Below are 26,636 nucleotides of genomic sequence, written 5' to 3' on the forward strand. Positions count from 1 at the left end.
AAGAAATGACTGGAGAGCTATTGAAGTTCTACCACCACCACCGTCAAGATAATACAGTCCACCTACTTCATGCCCTCCACCAATCTTCATCCCCGTCTTGAGATCCTGAAAGACACACATAGAAGGATAAAAGGTAATGGAGCAGTTAAGTGATTTGGTCAGCTTACTAACAGACATAAGGTTAAAAGGCAATTTAGGAACATACAGAACTGATGAGAGGGATACAGGATCTAGGTCAACATTACCAACACCACAAATTGAGGATGTGAAACCATTAGCAAGGGTGACAGATTGTGATGTTGAGCAATGAGATAAGGAGGAAAACACACCTGGAGTTCCAGTCATGTGATCGGAGGCTCCAGAGTCAATGATCCGGGGATTGGGTGTAGATGCCAGACAAGCCATACCTGAGTGAGCAAAAGTCGCCGTGTTCTGTTGTGATTGGATAAACCTCTCATATTCATCACGGGGAACACTCACCATCTCCTTCATGGGACCATCTGTGGATGTAGGAGGCAACTGGTTAGATGAATGATTCTCCTGTCTAAAGCTGGAACTTGAGTCACCGGTCGCGGCATGATTGGCCAGGTTGAGGGAGGACCATGTAGATCATAACAATAGTTGATGGTATGTCCATCCATACCACAATGAGTGCACTTCCTCGGGCCTGAGCTACGTCCTCTACCACGGGCTCCCCCTGAATCTCTGCTCCCAGTACGACCACCACCACAATTATGAGTAAACCCACCATTGCCACTTCGGTCATATGCAGAACCACTACCACCACCACGGCTAGACTGAGCTCCCCGAGCTCCACCTCTACCACCACGGCCTCTGGATGCAGCAAAGGCAGATCTATCTGAGATATTAGAGTTCTCAGTAGATCCGATAGAAATCCTCCGAAGTCGAGCAAATACCTCTTCTAGGGACGAAAGAGCTGATCCCCCTAATATCTAAGCCCGTATTGGTTCATATTCAGACTTTAGTCCCACCAAAAATCTAGTCACATCAAGCTGCTCTCTCTGTTGTTGCTGAATCTTGACATCAGAAGTGAGAGGATGATAGACATTCAACTCATTACGTATGTTCCTCATGTTGGCATTGTACTCCTCAAGACTCTGATTGCCCCGTTGCAGATTAAAGTACTCTTGATAAAGCTGATAAACTCGGGTTGTATTGTCCTGCCCCGAATACAATTTCTTCGCATGGTCTCACACATCTTTGGAAGTATCAAGGAACATGAAGTTCACACTAATCCTGGGTTCCATACTGTTCCACAACCATGTGATGATCTGAGCGTCCTCTTGCTCCCAGTCTTCATACTCGTGAGAGTCAGAGGAGGGTTTCTCCTCTCTGATGTGTTTTACCTTCTTCTTTGCCTTCAGAAAGACTTCAACGGATTTAGCCCAAGGCACATAATTCTCTCCATTTAACTTAATGGAGGTCATTTGAACATTCAGGTAGTTTGTAGGCACCATCACACTAGGTTTATAATCATTATTGTCTCCCATTATGTTATCACCAATTCTGCACACTTGCTGAATTCTATTATCATTGAGATCTGCACACTACACACCACTAGGTCACACCTATCACACTGATTGCAGCACTAATTGTTGCTGGAATGTGTGCTCTTTACACCACAAACCCTAGATCACACCTGTCACACTGATTTCAGCACTTGTTGTTGCTGAAAAGTGTGCTCACACCACTATATGATCATGTCTCTTCTTTCAAAATGCACAAAGAAACCAGCATAAACCCTAGCACTTACTGGCTGAAACCCTAACAAATGGTCTGAAACACACCTCCTATTTAATCCATAACAGATATCATGCACTAAAATCTCTTACCTTATCGCTGAAGTAACACCCATGCGAGCAGGAGAGCAGTTCACACACAACAGCCGCTTCACACACAACAGCCACACACAACAGCCACTGCCCACACAGTTCGGCCCTCTATTCTTCCTCTACTAGGAGAGGGCGATCTCAGAAATCACAGCAACCGACCACATACGATCTGACTGGAGGCATAGAGACCCCCAAGGGAAGAGGGCGATCACTCCTTTTCAGCCCTTTCCCTTATCTCCAATCGAACACAGAAAAAAAGAGGAAAACCCTAGATAGGGTGCGTAGAGAATGAACCCTAGGCAAGCAGAAATCTAGGCAGATTTAACCTAGCTCTGATACCATGTTATAATTCAGGTCTGCCTTAGAGTTCGGCCTGACTGAGTTCAGTTATGTAGAAGAAGAAAAAGTGATAAAGAAAGAGAGAAAGAGAGAAAGAGAGAAGAGAGAATTCTGGTTCGAACTGAAAGAGTCAACATGACTTCTCCCAGTCGGCTAGTAAGTAACTGAAAAGACCTATGTGCCCTTACTTAAGTTAAGAGCACATGTTTCAACACAACATTACATATCAACAACATCAATCAAGGTATAAAGACAGAAATACCCCTACGCTAACAGAAAGATAGCAGTAAACTGACCCAACCTGACCCACGAACAACCCTAGGTAGAGGCAACCAATACACTGTGTTTTTGATTAACTATATTCCTTCCTCAGTTCTTGGTTATATGTCTCCCTTTCAGAAGTTATTTGGTCGTTCTCCAGATTTATCTATGCTTCATGTTTTTGGATGTGTGTGCTTTGTTCATCTTCCCTCTTGTGAACGTTCTAAATTGTTTGCACAGTCTGTCATGTGTGCCTTTGTGGGTTACAGTCCTGACCACAAAGGATTTCTTTGTTATGATCCCTCTATTTGTTGCATTTGTATATCACGTAATGTTGTTTTCCTTGAGCACATTTCATTTTTTGTTGGAATTGCTAGACTGTCTGCACCGTCTGGTTCTGTTTTGCCAAAATTTGATTCACAGGTTGCTCCACCTCCTTCTGCTGAGAAGGACTTTCTTATCTTCTCTCACAAGCGGTTACGGTCTCTAGCCCCTGTGCCTGCGACTTCCTTCCTCCCGATTCAGATCATCATCCTACCACTGCACCTATAAGTGATACCTCTACTTCAGACACTCTTCATACTTCTGTTCCTCTTCGTCGTTCTACTCGTATATCTAGACCTCTTGACCGCTATGGTTTTCCTTTAAACTATAGCTCTTTGTTTGTTGTCCTATCCTCCACAGATGTTTCTCGCTCCTACTAGGAAGCTAATAGTAGCCCTCATTGGAAGGAAGCCATGGATGCAGAGATTCATGCTTTATATGAGAATGGCACTTGGGATCTTGTGCCTGCTCCTCCAGATGCATCCATTGTTGGGAGTCGTTGGTTTTACAACATTAAGAAATCTGATGGATCTCTTGATCGATACAAGGCACATTTAGTTGCCCAGGGATATAGTCAGGAGTATGGTATTGACTATGAAGAAACCTTTGCTCCTATTGCAAAGATCACCACAGTCTGTGTTTTTTTAGCAGTGTCTGCTACTCAATCTTGGACCATATGCCAGCTTGATGTGAAGAACGCCTTTCTTCATGGTCAGTTGAAGGAGACGGTTTACATGAAGCCTCCTCCTAGATACTACAGTGGTCCTTATTTAGTATGTCGCCTAAAAAAATCTCTATATGGTCCAAAACAAGCTCCTAGGCATGGTTTGGACGCTTTCACGATGTTGTAGTGAGTTCTTCTGATCACCCTTTATTTGTTAGGCGACGGCCTCAGGGTATTACCATTCTCCTACTATACGTTGATGGCATGTTGACTGGGAATGATGTTGAAGGCATTCGTGAATTTAAACTATTACTTCATAATTCCTTTCACATGAAGGACTTGGGCCCTCTCGCATATTTCCTGGGACTGGAAGTACATCGTAGTGATCGAGGGTATTTTGTTTGTCAGCAGCCGTATGCCTCTGACCTTGTTAAACTTGCTGGTCTTAATGATGAAAAGCCTGTTGATACACCTATGGAGCTAAATCTTAAGCTATCTAAATCTGAAGGTCCATTACTTCTTGATGCTGCCTTATATTGCTAGCTTGTGAGGTCCCTCATTTATCTCACTATGACTCAGCCTGATATTTCTCATGCTGTTCAGGTTGTTAGTCAATTTGTTTCTACTCCTCGTTAGCCTCATATGACTGTTTTTCATCTTATCATTCAATATGTTAGAAGCACAACCTTCGAGGGACTTTTCTTCTCCTCCTCTCCTATTCAGTTGAGAGCATATGTTGATGCGGATTGGGCTGGTTGTCCAGACACTCGTAGGTCCACTTTTGGGTGGTGTGTTTTTATGGGTGATTCACTCATCTCTCTCTCCTTCTCTAAAACCCTTCGTGTGCTTATGATTTTCTCCCTCTTTTCTTCTTCTTTTCTCCTTCTGAAATCTTTTCTCTTACTTTCGGATTCAAGACTGATTGTAGTCTTGATCGAGTACTTGGTATTAGAGCAAGGATTAGGGTTTCTCATGTGAGTCTGATCTAGCCAACCACATGAGAGTTGCCTAGGGCTGGGAGACTAAGAAGGAGGATCGGCTGATTCTTGGAGGCTACTGGTAGTGTGTGGCTACTACTAAGAAGATTGTAGAAGGCTGAGAGAGTTTCAGTAGTCAGGAAGAATTAGAAAAGGCTTCGGATCCCCAAGATTAGGGTTTCGCATCAGACAGAAGGCGGCAGCCAGAAATCTTCTTTCACAAAGTAAGTTTTTTGCTTGAGAACAACCTTGAAAGAACCATCTTGGTCTATTTTGAGAGGTGCGGCTGAAACTTTTCTCTTTAGGGTTTTGAGAGAAAACCCTAAAATTCAGACCTGTCGATTGGTTTCAGATCAGATCTGAACTGGGTTCACCCTAAACATTCAGAACTGTCGATTGGTTTTAGATCAGATCTGCATCGAGTTCATACAGAATTCTGTTTCCCTTTGTTTGTGGAAGACCTAGGCCGGCTGTTATCAGTTGCTTAGGTGTTGTTTCCTATTACAATAGCTTTAAAAGGTTTTGATTGCTGATTCTTAACCAAGAATGGAGTTCAAGAATCAGGGGGAAAGTGCTTTTGGGACTAGCAATTCTGGTAATATGTCTGAAAATGCATTTCAGATTACAACTATGAGGTTTGATGGATCCAATTACTTAGAATGGGCCCAATTGGCCATGATGGCTATTGGGGGTAGAGGAAAACTTAGCTACCTATTGGGAGATGTGAAAGAACCATCTAAGGAGGACCAAATGTATACCAAATGGGTTCAGGAGAACTACTTGGTTATGACATGGTTGTGCAACTCTATGCAGCCACATATCAGCCGAAACTATTTGTGGGCAAAAACAGCTAAGGAAATCTGGGATGTCATGAAAGAGACCTACTCCCAACCCTTTAATGTTGCTAGGGCCTATGAATTGAAGTGTGAGGTTAATAACCTCAAACAAGGAGAGAAACCTGTTTTTGTTTACTTCTCTACTTTGAAATCTTTGTGGCATGAAATTGAGCATCTAGAAACACTTGGGTGGGAAAGTCAGAAGGATGCACAAACTCATAGAAAGCAAGTGGAGACTAATAGGGTTTTTGAATTCCTAGCTGGTCTGAATTCTGATTATGATATTGTGAGACAACATATACTAACAAGGGACAGTGTGACCTTATCTCAAGCCTACTCATTGGTGCATAGTGAAGAGACTAGGAGAAGGGTTATGATGCAGCATCAGCCCTTCCCACCAGCCTTGGCAGCAGTTAAACCTAAGTCTGGGGGTGATACAGAAAGGGATATAAAGAAGGAAGATAAGCGGGATCTAGTGTGTGAACATTGCAAGAAACCTAAGCATACTAAAGACATGTTGGAAGCTGCACCCTCATCTAGTCCCAGCAAAACTGAGAAACAAAAGGGGTAATGCCCATATGGCTGTTAATACCGATTCTGCATCCTCATCGGGCACAAAAGGCATGCCTCTAGACACCTTAGCTACTGTTCGGGCTGCCCTAACACAGTTGGAAAAGGAAGTTGGGAATTCAGCTCAATCATTTCCGTCATCATCAGCTCCTTCCACATCATCTTTTGCTCATTCAGGTACTCGGGCCTCAGCTTACCATGCTTCAGCTCCAGGTAACACTGAACATTGTTGGGTAATAGACTCAGGTGCATCTGACCATATGACTAGCTTGCCGTCACTGTTCACTACCTATCACTTATCTTCTGGTAGAGATAAAGTGTCCATTGCTGATGGTTCCCTTGTTCCCATTTCTGGCAAGGGAGACATCAAGTTGTCTAATACCATTTACTTATCCTCAGTTTTGCATGTTCCTAAGCTTGATACTAACTTTCTTTCAGTCAGTAGTATTACAAAACATCAGAACTGTTCAGTAACTTTCTTCCCTGATCGATGTGTTTTTCAGGACTTGGAGACAAGGAAGGTGATTGGGACTGGCCGTGAGACGAATGGGATCTATCTGCTTGGAGAGAGTTCTCATTGGAAAGATCATGAAGATAAGAAGTCTTTTGTTTCTTAGTCTGTTAGTTCGGTTATGCTTTGGCATAATCGATTAGGTCATTTATCCTTTCGGTCTTTGAAGAGTTTGTTTCCTAATTTGTTTGAGTCTGTTCAGATATCAAATTTGAGATGTGAGAGTTGTGAGTTTGCAAAGCATTGTAGAACAGCTTATTCCTTGAGTAATAAAAGAAGTAGTAATTCTTTTGATGTTGTGCACACTGATGTTTGGGGTCCGTATCACATCCCTTCTATGGGGGGGGGTATAGATATTTCTTGTTGTTTGTTGATGACTATACTCGTTTTTCTTGGGTTTACCTTATGCGTTATCGAGATGAGGTTCCTGTTCTGATCCAGACCTTTCATCAGATGATTTTAACCTAGTTTGGAGTCAAAATCAAAATCCTTAGATCTGATAATGCTAAAGAATACTTTACAAAGCCACTGGCCTCTTATCTACTTGATCATGGGATTATTCACTAGAGTACTTGTCCTTATACACCGCAGCAGAATGGGGTTGCCGAGAGGAAGAATAGGCACATATTGGAGGTGGCTAGAAGCATTATGTTTACCTCCAATGTGCCTATTCGTTTATGGGGCGATGCTATTCTTACAACAGTGTATCTCATTAATTGAGTTCCTTCACGGGTTCTTGACTTGAAGCCTCCGTTTACCCTTCTATACCTCGATGAAGAATTATTTACTGTTCCCCTTAAAACCTTTGGTTGCACTTGCTTTGTTCAGATTATTGGACCTCATCGTTCCAAATTTGACCCTAAGGCCTCCAAATGCATTTTTCTCGGTTATGCACAAACTCAAAATGGTTATTGCTGCTATGAACCTACTTCTGGGAGGAGATTTGTCTCGATGGATGTTACTTTCTTTGAGGAGGTACCCTATTGCCCTAGGGTTTCTCCTCAGGGGGAGAGTAGTGAGAATGGGGTTAACTCATCAAAAGTCGGGGTTTGTGAGAGTGGGGTTAACTCATCAGAAGTTCCGTTACCCATTCCATTGAGTGATGAGGGATGTAATGGGGAGGGTTGTCAGAGGTGTCAGGAGTCCCGGCCAGCCCCAGTTCCTTCTGCGGATCCAAATCCAGGTACTACAGTCCCTTTATCAGATCCAGGTCCCACTGAGATACCTTCCACTGTTGCTACTTCACCTTCTTTGGATGACCTTGACCTCCCTATTGCAGTCCGTAAAGGGAAACGGCGTTGCACCACATCCGCAGCTCACTACATTTCCCAGTTTCTGTCCTATGATCGCCTATCTCCCTCTTACAAGTCCTTTCTCACATCCATTGCTGATATTCCTATTCCCAGAACAGTGCAGGAAGCCTTGTCAGTTTCTGAGTGGAAAGATGCAATGAAGGTTGAAATGGATGCCCTTTTGAGGAATAATACTTGGGAGTTAGTTGATCAGCCCAAAGGAAAGAAACCGGTTGGATGTAGATGGGTATTTACTATGAAACATAATGCTGATGGTTCCATTGAAAGGTATAAAGCCCGGTTAGTTGCAAAAGGATTTACTCAGACTTATGGTATAGACTACTTGGAGACTTTTGCTCTAGTGGCAAAGATGACCACTATTCGAGTTCTGTTAGCCCTTGCAGCCAGTTATTCTTGGCTCTTGTTCCAGATGGATGTTAAAAATGCCTTCCTAAATGGAGACTTACAGGAAGAAGTCTACATGCAATTACCTCCCGGATTTTATGATGCAGAGACAGGTAAGAAGGTTTTCTGGCTAAATAAAGCCTTGTATGGACTAAAGCAGTCCCCCAGAGCTTGGTTTGATAGATTCAGACAAGCCCTTGGGGCTATGTATAGGCCCAGTCAGACCATACATTGTTCATTAAAAGAGTGGACTCTTCTTTGACCTTGCTTGTTGTATATGTGGATGATATTGTGGTGACAGGGAATGATAACAGTGAGATTGAGTCCCTTAAACAACTCCTTCATCAAGAATTTGAGGTGAAAGATCTGGGTGAGCTACGATACTTCTTGGGTATTGAGGTTGCTAGATCTAAACACGGGATCTTTATTTCTCAAAGGAAGTATGTTCTAGATCTATTAGCAGAAACTGGAAAGTTGGGTATTATGCTTGCAGATACACCCATTACACCCATTGAGCAGAATCACAAGATCAGTGCAGAGGGTGGAGAGCCTCCTGAGGACAAAGCTATGTTTCAACGGTTAGTTGGAAAACTCCTCTATCTTTGTCTCACACGACCAGACATCAGTTGTGCAGTCAGTGTTGTCAGTCAATACATGCATTCTCCTAGAACTACTCACCTCCTTGCAGTTGAGAGAATATTAGCATATTTGAAGAGATGTCCAGGTAGAGGTATATTATTCAAGAATAATGATCACATGATGATAGAGGTCTATACAGATGCTGATTGGGCTGGGAGTGTTGATGACAGGAGGTCTACCTCTGAATATTGTGCCTTTGTAGGAGGTAACCTTGTCTCCTGGAGGAGTAAGAAACAAAATGTTGTTTCTTGTTCTAGTGCTGAAGCTGAATATAGATCGATGGCTAATGGTGTGGCTGAAATCCTATGGCTGAAGTCATTACTTGAAGAGTTGGGTATTGATTATGAGAAGCCCTTAATGCTGTATTGTGATGATCAGGCTGCTATTAATATATCTCACAATCCGGTACAGCATGACAGAACTAAGCATATCGAAGTTGATCGACATTTTGTCAAAGAAAGGGTTTCATCTGAAGAAGTGTGTCTCCCGTATATCACCTCCAGCATGCAGCTCGTAGATCTTCTCACCAAGGTTGTTTCAAGGAAGAAGTTAGAGGCAGACCTATGCAAGTTGGGAATGACAAATATCTATTCCCAACTTGAGGGGGAGTGTAGAGAACATTGATGTGGACCCCACGGCTGTGGTCCCCACTGTGTTCGTATGGCAGCACAACATGTATTCTTTGTTAGTTGGTAGTTATTTCAGTTTTGTTGTTATTTCAGCTTTATTATTAGTTTATTTGCCATGTAAGCAATAAGGGCAATTCAGCCTTTTTACAATTAGTAAACATATAAATTTTAAGAGTGGGTCGGCAGATCAAATTATTCGACCCTCTCTCTCCTTTTCTAAACCCTTCGTGTGCTTATGCTTTTCTCCCTCTTTTCTTCTTCTTTTCTCCTTCTGAAATCTTTTCTCTTACTTTCGGATTCAAGACTGATTGTAGTCTTGATCGACTAGTAGGACCAAGCACATCGAGGTGGACTGCCACTTTATCTGAGATCTCTTCACTATTGGGTCTATATTGCTTTCTCATGTAGCCTCGGACATGTAGATTGCTGATACCTTCACCAAAGTTATGACTAGAGTTCGACATCTCTTTCGTATAGACAAATTGATGCTTATGTTTAGGCATCAATTTTAGGTGGGGGGTGTGGAGACTCTATAACTTGATGTATCATATTAGTATAGTCCTTGTTGTACATTACTTATACTTCTTATTCTTCTTTTCTCTTTCAGCCCTATATGGGCATTCTTGTAATTGTACATATCTTCTAATATATAAGAGACTCTTTGAGGTGGGAGTTATTTACTCTTGACACCTCTAAGATTATTCTTGTTCTTCTCTCTATTTAGGCAAGAGTGTTGACACTTTAGGCATAGTTTTCAAGGTGCCAAGGCGATGCTAAGCGACAGGGGGGGTGCCTTGTCGCCTAGTCGCTTAGGCGTCGCCTAGGCATGGATTTTTTTATGTTGAAAACATAGATCCTAGGATAGTTCCCTAGGTACCATAACCATATTTCCTTAATAATTATTCATGATTTTCATAAGAAAAGTAGTAGTGAAGAAGAATATATGGAAGAACAAAATGTGCTGACTAGATAAAATTTTAAGTTCTTTCCTTAATTACTGGTTCAGGTTTTGAAGTCTTTGAGCATTCAATACAGCATTTGGCAATGTTTGTGTTGATTAAACCCTAATAAATAAGGAAACAATAACAATAAATTAGTATATAAACACACAAAATGATTATTTTTAGTTTAATAATGTCTATTTTATAATCATAATCTCAAAAAAGAATGAATAGAGAAGTATTTTATAGTAGGAAGTAAAAAAACTTCTTGGCGATTAGGCGAGGCGAGCCTCAAAGGGTGCCGTGTGAAATATGAAAACAGAGATACCTAAACTAACTATAATGGAAGATCCCCTGAAACTTCAGCATACTTGTGAAATTTGAATAGTGAACCCTACAGCTTTAGATGACTTTCTAGTTTAAGTCTTGTAATAAAAATCAATTCTTTATTTTTTATAGTAGAATTTGACCGTACACTTCCTCAATGTTTGAAAGCTTTATTATGCTTTTCCCATTATTATGAAATTATAACAACAGTACAAGTAAATCCATATGGTTATCAAGAATATCAAGGAAATTATCCAGATCTCTATTCATCAGGTTATGTTAAATAGTTATTCATCAAATTATCCAGATCTCTCTATTCATCAGAGTGAAATTTTGACCAAAAATTGAAGTGTCCATGTTGATTCATAAGACCCATTTGAAATGTTTGGAGAAATCAGGGAGGCCACTACTTGTGGTATCTTCAATAAAAAAGGAGGCCATTACTTGTGGACTTGTGGTATGTCATGGTATTAAGATCTTGAATAAAAAGAAGAAGAATGATTGACTTCAAAGAAGTGTAGAAGGAATGGAAGATAGAGCACTCGAGCCTAGTGCTTTTTCCATGGTATTTTATGAGTACCATGAACTAGCAAATGTGGTCTAGTTTAGGAGCTTGATGATTTTTTTGCCTATTTTGTTACAAGGCTAAAACGAATTTTAAGTTTATTACCAATGAAGGGTGTTTTTTTCTGAAAGGTAAATGTAATTTGTATTATGTATAGAGGGTGACCTAAAAAATCTTATACAAGACACTCCATCTGGGGAAAGTATATTAAATTAAATGTATATGTTCAGATATAACCATTTAAGTTTTTAAACCTATATATCAGAAAACATTCATTATAGGAGTTTCTTCTTTTTAACACTGGAGCCAATATTTCACCTTACTCCTCCGTTCTATAGGTGGCAGCTTTTTTGTATTACGAAGAGAAAATGACTGTTCTTGTGGAGCCTGATGTGCATGACATATTTGCAAGAATCCCAGGATTCGGATTTGTTCAAACCTTTCATAGTCAAGACACCAGGTATGGAAATATAATGCTATCAAAAGGAAAAGGCATTTAAAATAAGATTTGATATTGTGCCTTCTTCTTGTAAGTCTTTTACTTGACCTATTTTTTTTTTGAAGCCCTTTTACTTGACCATTTTTGGTTAACCTTGATATAGTGATCTGCATGAGAGAGTTGACTTTGTGACTTGTTTGGGAGGAGATGGGGTTATACTCCATGCATCAAATTTATTCAGAGGAGCTGTTCCTCCTATTGTATCTTTTAATCTTGGATCTCTCGGATTTCTCACTTCCCATAATGTATGTTTCTTTTCTCTACCTTTAGAATCTGAAATTTACCTCTTTCTTACACTTTTCTCCTTGACACCTCTTTTACACCACAGTTTGAAGACTATATGAAGGACTTAAGGCAAGTTATACACGGGAACAACACATTGGATGGAGTATATATAACACTTAGAATGCGCCTTCACTGTGAAATTTTCCGCACTGGTAAAGCAGTGCCTGGGAAGGTTTTTGATGTCCTGAATGAAGTTGTTGTTGACCGTGGTTCTAATCCCTACCTTTCTAAGATTGAGTGCTATGAGCATGACCGCCTTATAACAAAAGTGAGAGTGGTGGATCTGTTATTTGTTAAGATTTATGGAATATTCTCTGTGCAGCTCCATTGTAGTTTTTTATATGGTTAATAAAGTTAAAAGTTATTTAACACATATTATTCCTCTTATAATTGATTTATATCCATGTATTTTAGGTGCAAGGCGATGGAGTCATTGTAGCCACACCTACAGGGAGTACAGCTTACTCCACAGCCGCAGGAGGTTCCATGGTCAGTTTCTTACCAAGAAAAAAGAGAAAAGAACCATCACTTCACTGCTATTGCTGTCTTGTTGTTTGCTATATATCTAGTGCATTGTGAAACAAAGAACTTTGGTGTCCAATAGCAGTCTAATTCATCAATAGAAGCTATTCCTTTTGTTAAATGTTTAGAAATATAAATTGACTCTTTGCAGCTAAAATGGACATCACATATTAACAATTCAAAATTGATGATGAATGCTGAGGAGGCAACAAAAACTGCAAAGATGTAGTTGTAATATAGAAAAATAGAAGCAAAACTAGTGACAGAATGATTGGAGAAAAAGAAACCGATATAGGAAAACAACCAATTATATAACATATGCAAGTTTAATAAGTTTGATTTTTTATAAGAGATATATCTCACAAAGTTTTAAAACAGTGTTATTATTATTATTATAATAATATAGTCATTGGAAAAGGGGATTATATAGAATTCAGATTAAAAAGGGGATAATGCTAGAGCTGTCAATGGGTTGGGTCTATCCGATAGAACTGAACCGATCATGTTGGTTCTGGTTTTGTGGTTTTGTTCGGATTGCTAATTGGGTCAGGACCAGTTCTTTCTCTTCCGAACTGATTTGGACCCGAGCTGATTATATAGTTAATAATTTATAAACATGTTTTTCTTTGTAATTTTGTTATATTTTATGTCTAAAAGGGTAAATTTTATAAACAGTATATAAGATAATTATGATTAAAAAACTTGTTTTGTCAACATATAAACAATTCAGTATTTTACTGTCAGTTTTATTAAGTTATATTATCAAAATGAAGTTCTAAGTCATTATTATCATTGGTAATTATAGATGCCAAGTATAATTGGGTCAGACGTGATTGTCCCGATTAATAATTGGTTCAGTTCTGGGTCTTTCTTATAGTCCCAATTAATTATCGGAGTGGATTGGTACACCCTTATTTTTGAAGGAAGAAGAAAAGAAGAGAAAAGAGATAAAATTGTGAGAGAGACCAAAAAGCTTGTTGGCAGCGCCAGCTATTCTATTTATATATTAGGGTGACTGTACATAGAATAAAAGAAAGAATATGGACCAAAATACCCTTGTGATACATAGTTGACATATTACATCACTCCCCCTCAAGTTGGGGCGTAGATATCAATCATCCCCAACTTGTCACAAAGATCATATTAATCCTTTGGTAAAAACATCTGCAAGTTGCTCTTCAGTGCTGACATAAGGAGTGCAAACTTCTCCTTTCTCCAGTTTCTCCTTGATAAAGTGTTTATATACCTCAATATGCTTGGTTCTGTCATGGATCACTAGATTGGCTGCAATATTCATAGCAGCCTTGTTATCACAGTAGAGTGGCATAGGACCATCAAGAGGAAAACCCAATTCTCCTTGCAGATTTTTAATCCATAGGAGTTCAGCAACACCATGAGCCATAGCCCTATACTCTGCTTCTGCACTAGATCTAGCCACCATACTCTGTTTCTTACTTCTCCAAGTAACAAGATTTCCACCTACAAAGTTACAATAGCCAATGGTGGATTTCCTGTCATCCACCGAGCCTGCCCAATCAGCATCAGTATAAACTTCAACTTTCATATGTCCATTCTTCTTAAAGAAGAGGTCAGTCCTAGGGATTCTTTTCAAGTATCTAAGACCTCTGTCTACCACCTCAAGGTGTGCAGCCTTAGGAGCATGCATGAATTGACTAAGGACTCCCATGACATATGCAATGTTAGGCCTAGTCATAGATAAGTAGAGGAGTCTTCAAACAAGCCTTTGGTACTGTTTTGCACCTTTATGGGCTCATCACTGCAGTCCCCTAGTTTGTGGTTCACATCAATAGGAGTGTCATTTGTAGGGGTGGCTACGAGTCAAGCTTCTCATGAGCTATTCGAGCTTAGCTCGGCTCGGTTTAAATTGAGCTTCGAGTTGAGCTCAAGCCTGATATATAGGCTCATTTGCTAATCGAGCCGAGCTCAACCCCGGTGAAGCTCGGCTCATGAGGCTTACAAGCCTAATCGAGCCTAGTGTTATATATATAATTTTTATCATGTATTTAATAATATTTTTATTTTTTATGTATAATAGTAAATAATTTTTATAATTCCTATTTTTTGTATGTAAAATAAAAAAGTACTTTTATATGTATAATTTTTATTTTTTTGAAAAAGATTGGCTTGTAGTCGAGCTTGAACTTGCGAGCTTTTGAATCAAGTTGAGCTCGAGCTCGAGCCTAACACTATTTCAGCAAGTTGAGCTTGAATAGCCAAGTATTCGGTTTGGCTTGGCTCAGCTCAAACCCACCCCTATTCATTTGGTTTTTCACCTAGTTTCCCTGTATCCTTTAGAAGGTCAAGAGTATATTTCATTATTTCCTTTGGGAGATGAAGATAACCTGTTGAGAGCAAGCAGCCTCAATTCCAAGGAAGTAACGTAATGGTCCCAAATCCTTTACCTCAAACTGTGTGACTAAGAATTTCTTCAACCTCTGTATCTCTGAGACCCAATCACTAGTAATAACAATATCATCCACATAGACTATTAAAGCCGTTATTTTCCCTTGTTCCTTCTTTACAAAGAGTTTGTGGTTAGTTTGTCATCGTCCAAAACCCATCTGTTGAACTGCATGGTGGAATCTTCTAAACCAGGCCCGAGGAGATTGTTCCAACCCATACAGAGACTTCTTCAATTTGCAAACTTTCTTGTCACTACCTTTTGCGTAGAACCGGGGGGTTGGTTCATGTACACTTCCTCCTTTGAATCACCATTCAAAAAGGCATTTTTAATGTCTAATTGGTGGAGTTCCCAATCCAAACTTGCTGCTAGAGAGAGAAGGACCTGAATAGAGTTCATCTTTGCTATAGGAGCAAAGATTTCTGCATAATCAACCTCGTACACGTAAAGCCTTTTGCAACCAGGTCAGTCTTGTATCTCTCAACTATGACATTTGCCTTGTGTTTTACTACAAACACCCATTTGCATCCCATAGGTTCCTTTCCTTTAGGAAGATTTACCAATTCCCCTGTGTCATTCTTATGAAAGGCATTAATGTCCTTCATAGCATATGTCCATTCAGGAATTGATAAAGCCTTTGCAACACTCTTAGAGGAAGGGGAACACTATCAATGGCTGGAAGGAGAGCATGGTAAGAGGGTGAAATATTCTCATAGGACAAAAAATGAGCCATAGGGTGGTGTGTGGCACATGATCTAACACCTTTCCTCTTTGCAATGGGAAGATTCATATCATAATTTGAAGTATCAATATCAATAGGTTCAGGGGTATCTGGGTGAGGGATCTAACCCCTGAGAGTCCAATGGCATTGGTCACACAGCTTCAGGTTGCTCCATAACTATTGAACTTTGTTGACCTTGGCTTTTATAACGCTGTCTACGGAAGACACAGAATGGAGGAGGATCGGGAAGAGGAGGTAATAGAGCTTGTGTTTGTTTCTCCTTGGCCTTACTCTCCCCCCAAGGAGAAACATAGAAATGGGGAGCATTCTTTAAGAACAAGACATCCATAGACACAAAATATTTTTTGGAAATAGGATGAAAATAGTGGTAACACTTCTAAGACAGGGGATAACCAAGGAAATTATAGACAATAGCTTTAGGATCAAGCTTACCTCGGGTGGGAGAGATCATGAACAAAGCACTTGCAACCAAAGACACACGTGTATGGGAAACAGAGGGGCCTTAGGGAAAAGGAGCTCATGTGGAGTCCTATATTCCAATAACCGAGATGGCATACAGTTAATAACATAGGTTGAGGTCAGAACAACATACATCCAAAATATTTTCGGGGCATTCATTTGTAAGAGTAATCCTTGGGCAACTTCTAGGAGGTGGAAAATTTTCTGTTCTGCAACCCCATTTTGTTGAGGGGTTTTGGCATAGGTGCTCCAGTGAAGAGAGCCACAGGAAGCAAAAAAGTTAGTTAGATCACCATGGAAATATTCTTTCGCATTGTCTGATTGGAAAACACAGATCTCAGTTTGAAAATGAGTATAGGTCATGCATTGAAAGTCTTTCACCGGTTTAGGAACTTCTTCTTGAGAGTGCATAGGATAAACCCAAGTGTACTGAGAAAAATCATCAATAAATGAACTGAAGTACTTATAGCCATTCTCAGTTGGAATATTAATAGGGCCCCACACATTAGAATACAAGATAAAAAGGAAGATATAATTTTTTATTTTGTAAAGGAAACGAAGTTCTACAATGCTTACTCAATTGGCACACTTAACACTAAAAATCACTAACTGGCACAGACTTAAGCAATTCTAGAAATAAATGCATTAAAGACTCAAAAGACATATGGCTCAAATGGTGGTGCCACAACATGACTTGATTCTTACTTGATTGACTCAAGGACTCTGAAACCACAAGACCAACTTTGTTCTCTATCATATAGAGGCCGTCAACCATGTTCGCCCTACCAATCGTCTTCCTGGAGGCCAAATCCTGAAAAACACAAGAATGTGGGAGAACAATTACTAAACAATTCAAAGCATGTGCAATACTACTAACAGACAACAAATTAATAGGTAATCTTGGAACATGCAAGACATTTGATAGTGGAAAACCAAAGGGTAAAGATATAGATCCCCGACCAGCAATGGAGGAGAATGATCCACCTGCTAACCTCACTTTATCTCTGCCTGAGAGGAGGGTATATGAATGGAAATGGGTTGACTTACCAGTCATATGGTTTGAGGCACTGGAATCAATAATCCATGGGAATTCCGAAGTCTTAGAGGCTACATGGAAGGCAGAGGTGAAGTTACTTGAGGAGGATGCAAAGAAGTTGAAGGAGTAGACCTAGTATCTGCATGTCTAAGAGCCTTGCTGTATTGCTCCAAATGGTCACGGAAGGAGTTAATAATATCCTCCTTGAGATCAGAACTGGGGGGGGGGGGCAATCTTGAGATGAATTCATTGTCTAAGAGCCCTACTGATCTAGGTTCTTTTACCTCCCCATTGATATACCCTGCCTTTCTCCTGGCTGTAATATACAGCCGCATCTCTTTGGACCAAGCCAAGTAGTTCCTACCATCCACGGGAGTGATAGTCATAGGGAAATTTTAAGTACCATGACCACCATTTAGTCCACCCTGGTTAAATGTGGTTCCAGATGTTGCATAATCTACAGTAGCCATATATAATAACTCTAGAGTGCACAGTGACATGTTGTCTTTCAGTCCACACACACAGATGACAACCACTCCCACTCCTTAGAGATTTTTATGCATGTAACAAACACATTCACACACAGAAGCTTCTGTCACACACATGTACAGGTCTGTCCGACCTTTCCAAAAGGCCAATACAAGTCCCAAAAACATCAACAAAAAATACTGCAGTTCCCTGCCAACCGAACCAGGTCACTCGTGACCTACAAAGGTTTCAAAACCTTACAGTTTTGGATCTACAGATCCACACAAAAGGGTCAAACACCCCCTTACACCATTCAGCCAATGTAAAACACAGCCTGTCCTTGGACTTACTGCCAAGAGCTGAGGCTACAAGCAAATCTAGTTCTTGGTTCTGTTCAGCCTGAGCAGATTCTTTGAAGTTTTCAACCCAGAAATAATAACAGAACAGAGAAAAATAATCACCAACCTCTAGGGAAAGCTTCAATCGACCATCCACTTATTTCTGATGTTGTCCTTCTTGGGCAACAGTCAAGTTCTGTGAAGAGAGAGAGAGAGGACGAAGTGTTCTAGACCTGGGGTGAGTCTTTTTCTTCCATTCTCAGTCCATGGAAGAAAGAAAAAAAATGCTACGATCAGAGAGGAGTAGATGCAGAGAGCAAAGTCCTGCTCTAATACCATATTTTCCAAGAAAGAAGAAGAGAGAAAATTGTGAGAGAGACCAAAAAGCTTGCTGGCAGCGCCAGCTATTCTATTTATATATTAGGGTGACCTTACATAGCATAAAAGAAAGAAAATTGACCAAAATGCCCCTGTGGTACATATCTGACATATTGCATCAACCCTGTCCCAAACCAGACCCCACCCATTGACATCTCTAGATAGTCCCTAATGCAGTTAAGAGATTTAAGCACCAAAATAAGAACCGAACTGTGACAGTTTCAAAGGTATTTGGTATTTGTTAGATTGAGGGGACACTTATTTGGGGTTGGCATAAATAAAAGGGTAAAGAAGACAAGAAAAACTATAAGAAGAGAAAAGAGGTCTTGATTCCTATTATAATTCGGCCTGCCTTTAAGTTCTGTTAGTCTGATAACAGCCAAGAAGAGAGAAGAAGAAAGAAGAAAGAAGAAAGAAAGAGAGAGAGAAAGGAGGAGAAAAGGAGAGAAGAAAAGTCTAGTTCGAATAAGGGAAAAAATTACTTCTCCCATTCGGCCAGACATGTTTTATATTACTAACATAATGGAAAAGACACATGTGCCCTTACCTAAGTGAGGGACACTAGTTCTAATATAATATTACAGATCAACAACCTCAACATAAGTATAAAGACAGAAATACCCCTACACTAACACTCCCCCTCAAGCTGGTGAGTATATATCATATAATCCCAGCTTGTTACATATGTAGTCCACTCTTCCCCGACTCAACCCTTTTGTAAAGAAGTATGCCCACTGGTTCCTTGTGTTAACATATGCAGTGTCTATCACTCCATTCAGCACCTTCTCTCTCACAAAGTGACAGTCAACCTCTATGTGCTTGGTTCTTTCATGAAACACCGGATTAGAAGAAATATGAACTGCAGCCTGATTGTCACAATAGAGTTTCATTGGAGTGTTAATATTGTATCCTACCTCCTGTAGAAGGTTCCTTAGCCACACTAATTCACAAGCAGTATGTGTCATAGCTCTATATTCTGCCTCTGCACTGCTTCTTTCTACGACTGTCTTCTTACTTTTCCATGTCACCAGATTACCCCCAAGAAAAGTGAAATAGCCTGTGGTTGACCTCCTATCAGACATAGAACCGGCCCAGTCAGCATCAGTATACCCTTCTATTTCAAGTTTTCCACCACTTTTGTATATCAAACCACGACCAGGGGCCCCTTTTAAATACCTGACAATTCTTAGAACCGCATCCCAATAGGGAACCAGAGGTTTCTACATGAACTGACTTACCACACTAACCGCAATATCTGGTCGAGTAATGGTTAGGTAGTTTAGTTTACTTACAAGTCGCTGGTATCTGCCAGGGTCTTCAAACACTTTGCCCATATCACTGCTCAACCTAGTATTTGTTTTCATAGGTGTTTCAGTTGGTTTAGCACCTAACAAACCTGTTTCCTCCAACAAATCAAGCACATATTTCCTCTGACACAAATTAATACCATGCTTAGATCTTGCTACTTCTATCCCCAAGAAATATTTCAATTTACCATGGTCCTTTGTTTGAAAATGTTCCTGTAGAAAAGTCAACTTGTCAATGCCCATTTTATCATTCCCGGTAATTACAATATCATCTACATACACCACCAATAGGATTTTTCCTGCCTGAGAGTCATGACTGGAGACGGAATGATCAACTTGGCACTGTTTCATACCAAACTTCTTTACCACCTCATTGAACCTACCAAATCATGCTCGAAGAGACTGTTTAAGCCCATATATAGCCTTCTTTAGTCTGCATACCTTACCATCCTCCCCCTGAGCAACAAACCCCGGTGGTTGCTCCATGTAGACCTCCTCGAGCAAATCACCATGCAAAAAAGCATTCTTGATATCAAGCTGATAGAGGGGCCAATCATACATAGCAGCAAGAGAGATCACAACACGAACTGAACCTATCTTAGCAACTGAGGAGAAGGTTCTGTGTAGTCAATACCATAGGTTTGGGAGTACCCTTTTGCAACCAATCGAGCTTTCAGGTGCTCAACACTACCATCAGGTAAATACTTAACAGTATAAACCCACTTACAACCGATATCCTACTTCCTAGGAGGAAGAGTGGTGAGGTCCCAAGTATGATTATGAATTAGAGCTGAGAGTTCTTCTTCCATTGCACAACACCACCCTGGAGAGGCAAGGGCTTCCTGGACATCCTTAGGGACAACAACTGAGAATAACAAAGAGATAAACTGGCGATGGGGAAGCGGAAAGGTGAGTGAGTGAAACATAATTAGAAATAGGATGAAGGGTACAAGTGCGTTTACCTTTCTGCAAGGCAATGGGAAAATCAAGATCAGATACTGGGTTTGGGGCTGGTGCGGAGACAATTGTCGGATCTGTCGACGGTGATGGAGTCGGAGGAGTAGCAGCCGGTACATGTGGGCGATGTGTATACACTTGACGGATAGGTGGGCGTTCAACAAGTGGTGGCACTAGAGGCAAGGACTTGGTCACGACTGGAACAAGGGGAATAGAATCGACAACTGGAAGTGGAAGAGGGGGAGGTGATGAGGAGGAAGAAGCATCACCGGACCCCAAGAAAAACGGAGTAGACTCAAAGAAGGTAACATCAGCACACACAAAGGAATGTCAAGAACTAGGATGGTAACACTTATACCCTTTCTGGGTCCGGGAATAGCCAAGGAAGATGCACTTGATGGATCGTGCGTCAAACTTGTCCTTCCTGGGGCCTAGATTATGGACAAAGTAGACACACCCAAAAAACCGAGGAGAAAAAGGAAACGAAGACAAGGTGGGAAACAAGGTAGTGAATGGGGAATGACCATCAAGGATAGACATGGGCATCCGATTAATCAAGAAGCAAGAAGTAAGCACCGCATCACTCCAAAAGGGTTTGGGAACATTCATGTGATACATGAGGGATCGTGTTGTTTCCAAAAGATGACGATTCTTTCTCTCAGTCACCCCATTTTGTTGTGGGGTGTAGGTACATGAGGTCTGATGTATAATGCCATGTTGGTCCAAGTATTCTTGAAATGATGAAGATAAATATTCATGGCCATTATCAGAACGAAAAATTTTAATGTGAACACCAAATTGATTGCGAATCTCAGCATAAAATTTTTGGAAGATGGTAAACAATTCACTTCTTTCTTTCATTAAATAGAGCTACGTCATCCTTGAAAAATCATCAACAAAAATGACAAAATATCTATATCCATTGTATGACATCACCTTATAAGGACCCCAAACATCTGAATGAACCAAAGAAAAAGGACTCGACACACGGTTATCAACCCTAGGACTAAAGGGAACACGGTGATGTTTCCCCAAATGACACGACTCACAATCTAAAACAGAAAGTTGACTCAACGAAGGAACCAAAGATTTCAAAACTTTCAGTGAAGGATGACCAAATCGACAGTGCCACTAGAGAGGAGAGAGAGATGACTAGAAAGCTGTTGATGTTCTTCCACCACCGCCGTCAAGATAATACAATTCATCGGCTTCATGCCCTCCACCAATCTTCATCCCCGTCTTGAGATCCTAAAAAACACACATATAAGTGTAAAAAGTAATAGAGCAATTGAGTGACTTGGTCAACTTACTAACAGACATAAGGTTAAACGGAAATTTAGGGACATACAAAACTGAGGATAAAGATAAGGGGGCCAAGTTAACATTGCCAACACCACAAATCGAGGATGTGGAACCATTAGCAAGGGTAACAGATTGTGATGTTGAGCAATGAGAGAGGGAAGAAAACACACCTAGAGTTCCAGTCATGTGATCGGAGGCTCCAGAGTCAATAATCTAGGGATTGGATGTGGATGCCAAACAAGCCATACCTGAGTGTGCGAAAGTAGCCATGTTCTGTTGAGATGTGGATTGGACAAACCTCTCATACTCATCACGGGGAAAACTCACCATCTCCTTCCCGGGAACATCTGTGGATGTAGGAGGCATCTGATCAGCTGAATGATTCTCCTGTCTAAAACTGGTGTCACTAGTCAGGGCATGATTGGCCCAAGTTGAGGGTGGACCATGCAAGTCATAGCAATAATTAATGGTATGTCCATCTATACCACAATGAGTACATCTCCTCAGACCCGAGCCACGTCCTCTGCCACGGGCTCCCCCTGAATCTCTACCTCCAGTACGACCACCACCATGGTTATATGTAGGTCCACCACCACCACTTCGGCCATATACCGGACCACTGCTACCACCACGGTTAGACTGAGCTCCTCGAGCTCCACCTCTAACACCACAGCCCCTTGACACTGCAAAGGCTGATCTATCAGAGACATTAGAGTTCTCAGTAGATCCAATGGAAGTCCTTCGAAGTCGAGCAAACACCTCTTCTAAGGAAGGGAGAGCTGACCCTCCTAGTATTTGAGCCCGCACTGGTTCATACTCAGATTTCAGCCCCACCAAAAATTGAGTCACATCAAGTTGTTCTCTCTGTTGTTGCTGAATTTTGACATCAGAAGTGAGGGGGTGATAAACATTCAACTCATTACGAATGTTTCTCATACTAGCATAGTACTCCTCAAGACTCTGATTGCCCTGTTGCAGATTAAAATATTCCTAATACAGCTGATATACTCTGGTTGTATTGTCTTGACCAGAATACAACTTCTTAGCATGGTCCCACACATCTTTGGCAGTGTCAAGAAACATGAAATTTACACTGATCTTGGGTTCCATACTGTTCCATAACCATGTGATAATTTGTGTATCCTCTTGTTCCCAGTCTTCATACTCATGAGAGTCAGTGGAGGGTTTCTCCTCCCTTATGTGTTTCACCTTCTTCTTTGGCTTCAGAAAAACTTCTACAGATTTAGCCCAAGGTATATAATTCTCTCCATTCAGTTTGATGGAGGTCATTTGAACATTCAGGTAGTCAATAGGTATCATCACATTAGATTTGCTATCACTGTTATCTCCCATTGCTGAATTATGTTATTACTGAATTCGGCACACTGCACACTACTTGATCACACTGGTTTCAGCACTTGTTATTGCTGAAGGTTGCACTCTTTACACCACAAACCCTACCCTATGACTACTTGAAATCTCACCACTATATGAGAACCACTCCCCCTTCGAATCACACAAAAAACAGCATAAACCCATCATACGATCTGAAACATACTTCATATTTGATTCATAACAAAAGTATGCATAGAAATCTCTTACCTCATCACCCGAAAAACAAACCACACAAGAAGAAAATCAGTCCACACAAGACACCCACTGCACCACACGAATCAGCCCTCTTCTCTTCATCGATTAGGGGAGGGCTTTTTAGAAACCATAGCAGCCGACCATGAACAGCACAATTGGAGGCATAGAAACCTCCAAGGGAAGAGGATGACCACTCCTTTTCAGCCCTTTCCCTTATCTCTAATCGATGGCAGAGAAATCAAGAGAAAACCCTAGATTGAGTGCGTAGAAAACAGAAATCTGGGCAGATCCGATTTGCTTAGTTTATCTCTGATACCATGTTATAATTTGGCCTGCCTTTAAGTTCTGTTAGTCTGATAGCAGCCAAGAAGAGAGAAGAAGAAAGAAGAAAGAAGAAAGAAAGAGAGAGAGAAAGGAGGGAAAAGGAGAGAAGAAAAGTCTGGTTCGAATAAGGGAAAAAAAATTACTTCTCCCATTCGGCCAGACACGTTTTATATTACTAACATAATGGAAAAGACACATGTGCCCTTACTTAAGTGAGGGACACTAGTTCTAATATAATATTACAGATCAGCAACCTCAACATAAGTATAAAGACAGAAATACCCCTACACTAACAATTTCTATAGATGAAGGAAGGGTGTGAGGATTGCATAGGGTAAGGGGTTTTTGGGTGGTCTGCCTGATTGGCTTTGGAAAGATGGGAGATAAGTCTTTTGAAGGGACTATGCCTTTTCTTTTGGGTTTTGCAAATGGGAGGTTTTTGAGTTTGTGTTTTGATTTAGTTGAGCTTTATTGATTTCAGGGAGGTTGGGTTTGATTATGGGGCCTTTGGGTGATTCCTTGCCACCTGTTGTATTATCTGTCGTTTCCTTTAATAAAATTTTCTTCTTTATTTATCTTAAAAAAAAATATTCTTTCTTAATTATTGCTTTACACCACAAACCATGCTCTGCTAAGGTGTTAAGGTGTTGCCTTAGCACTTTGGCAGCTTGTACTCCATTTTCTTTTTTAATAAAATTTTTCTATTTTTATTAAAAAAATGGGAATACTAGAGACATAACCTTGTAACTCTCCCCTTTTCCCAAACTTTCTATCCAATGAAAAATTTATTACTCTATATCTAAATAGTATTGAACCTATTCCATTATGGAATTGAGGGGAAACACTGGTTTTGTATTATGCTGGGTGTCTAGTGGTAAAGGTGAGGGGCCATTGCTTGGTGCAATGATGTAATCTTAGGAGTTGCAGGTGGAGTACTCCATCAAGTATGAGCAGTTTATTTATTACAAATACCATTTATCCTGCATGCAAGAGTGGAAAGGTTATGTGGAAATGTGTTAGAGGCACAAGGGGGCAAGAACTACAAGTATATTCTAGAAGGAGAAGAAGGCCACCTCATTATAAGGAAGCCAGTGCAAAGACAGATGGAATTAACTGAATCAACTTGGAGTTAACTAAATCAAACAAGTTGGCAAGTTGTTACAATTCTATTGTAAATCAGTTAAGGCCACCTCAGCATAAGGAAGCTAGTGCAAAGACAGCTGGAGTTAACTGAATGAAACAAGTTGGCAATTTGTTATAATTCTGTTGTAAATCAGTTACATTGAAGTCAAGATTGAATATAAATACAGAGGTGTACTTACAATAAGGAGGTAATAAGAAGATTTGATCTCTTTCTGTCTTCACTCTCACTTTCCCCTATTCTGGAGGTTATCCTCCCTCGAAGAGGATCTGAAGTGGGCAGCTACCCAACAAAATGTAGGGCAGCAGTTACTTGGACTATATGGCAGGAGAGAAATGTTTTACTTTAAGTCTCTTAACACAAATGTTTTACTTAACTATAAAAAAAACGAAGGATTAAATACAAAATTAATCTTATGGACAAATGTCTTGACACAAGAGATTTTAAAGTAAGTTGGACTAAAATAGAATATATGATATGTAAATTTAATAATAATAGAAGACCTCTGCAGGATGTAGTGAGCCTCTTCAGCCCAAGTTTCCTGAGACAACCAAGAAAGAGAGGAAGAATTATGTGGAAAGCAATTCAGACTGTAGTAGTGTGGACCATTTGGGAGGAAAGAAATGAGATGATCTTTAATGGGAAAAGTAGATCGAAAGAGGAAATTTGTGAAGTTATAAAAATCAGAGCTGCACATTGGCTAAAGACATTTGACATTTTCAAAAACCTTTCAGTGAATGATATCTTAAGGGCATGGACTGAAGTGGTATTGGTGGTTATGGGGTGCTTACCCCCATTAGCTAATAAAGTAGAACTAAATTTTGATGGGAGCTCCATGGAAAGCACTGGACTTGCAGGTATTGGAGGAGTATTTAGAGATTGTACAGGGAAAGTGTTGGCTATGTTTTCAGGACCTTTGGGGTTTGGAGATCCACTAAAGGCTGAACTGATTGCGCTGCTGTAAGGCTTAAGACTTGCTAAACAATCAAGTTTTCAGCACTTGGAAGTAGAAGGAGAGTCAGCGCTGATTATTTCTTGGGCCATGAATAAACAGCTTGTGCCATCCATGGGTATATAGACATGATTTTAGGGAAATAAAGAGCATCAGACGGGAGCTGAACATTACATTCAATTGGGCAAGGACTGCAAATGGAATGGATGATGCTCTAGCAAAACAAGGGGTATATAGGAAACAGTTGTTTTGGGCGCTATTGTAACCTTTGTAACTTTGTTGGGGATTGGAACTGTTTCTTAGGGGTGGCTAAACTCCTCATTGTAGTAACCAGATTCATCATCACTTGATAAAATTCTTAAATTTCTTGGTGATAAAAAAAATTAATAATAATAGGAGTGCAAATCAGGGTACGCTTATGATTGAAGGCCAAGAGATAACTCAATGCGACATTTTTTGGTACTTTGGTTTGGTAATTCATAACAAGGGAGAGATTGAGGAGGATGTTGCCTATAGAATTAGAGCAGGATGAGCAAAAGAGAGGGGTGCATCCAGAGTTTTATGTGATAGCTGAATTCACTTAGATTAAAAGGAAAATCCTATAAAATGGTTGTAAGGCTAGCTATGCTGTATGGAGCAGAGTATTGGGAAATCAAGAAATGACATGTCCAAAAAATGAATGTGGCATAAATGCATATGCTGAGGTGGATGAGTACAAAAACTAGAAAGCATAGGAACAGAAACGAAGTCATTCGCAGGAATCTAGTAGTAGCTCCAATAG

General features: G+C 40.4%; 1 protein-coding gene across 3 annotated transcripts in view; it reads left to right on the forward strand.

Moving 5' to 3' along the window:
- The window catches only part of LOC104606668 (NAD kinase 2, chloroplastic-like), a 42,501-nt gene that overhangs the window by 11,632 nt on the left and 4,233 nt on the right, over positions 1–26,636 (forward strand). For all 3 annotated transcript variants that reach the window (XM_088888395.1, XM_010271982.3, XM_010271983.3), the window contains 4 exons: positions 11,472–11,593; positions 11,736–11,877; positions 11,961–12,185; positions 12,332–12,406. In XM_088888395.1, coding sequence (XP_088744521.1) covers positions 11,472–11,593; positions 11,736–11,877; positions 11,961–12,185; positions 12,332–12,406 — 564 coding nt within the window. The remainder of the gene's footprint in view (positions 1–11,471; positions 11,594–11,735; positions 11,878–11,960; positions 12,186–12,331; positions 12,407–26,636) is intronic.

Source organism: Nelumbo nucifera, chromosome 5 (genome assembly GCF_055504915.1).
Source record: "Nelumbo nucifera cultivar China Antique chromosome 5, China Antique-T2T, whole genome shotgun sequence".
In the NCBI taxonomy this organism is placed as follows: domain Eukaryota; kingdom Viridiplantae; phylum Streptophyta; class Magnoliopsida; order Proteales; family Nelumbonaceae; genus Nelumbo; species Nelumbo nucifera.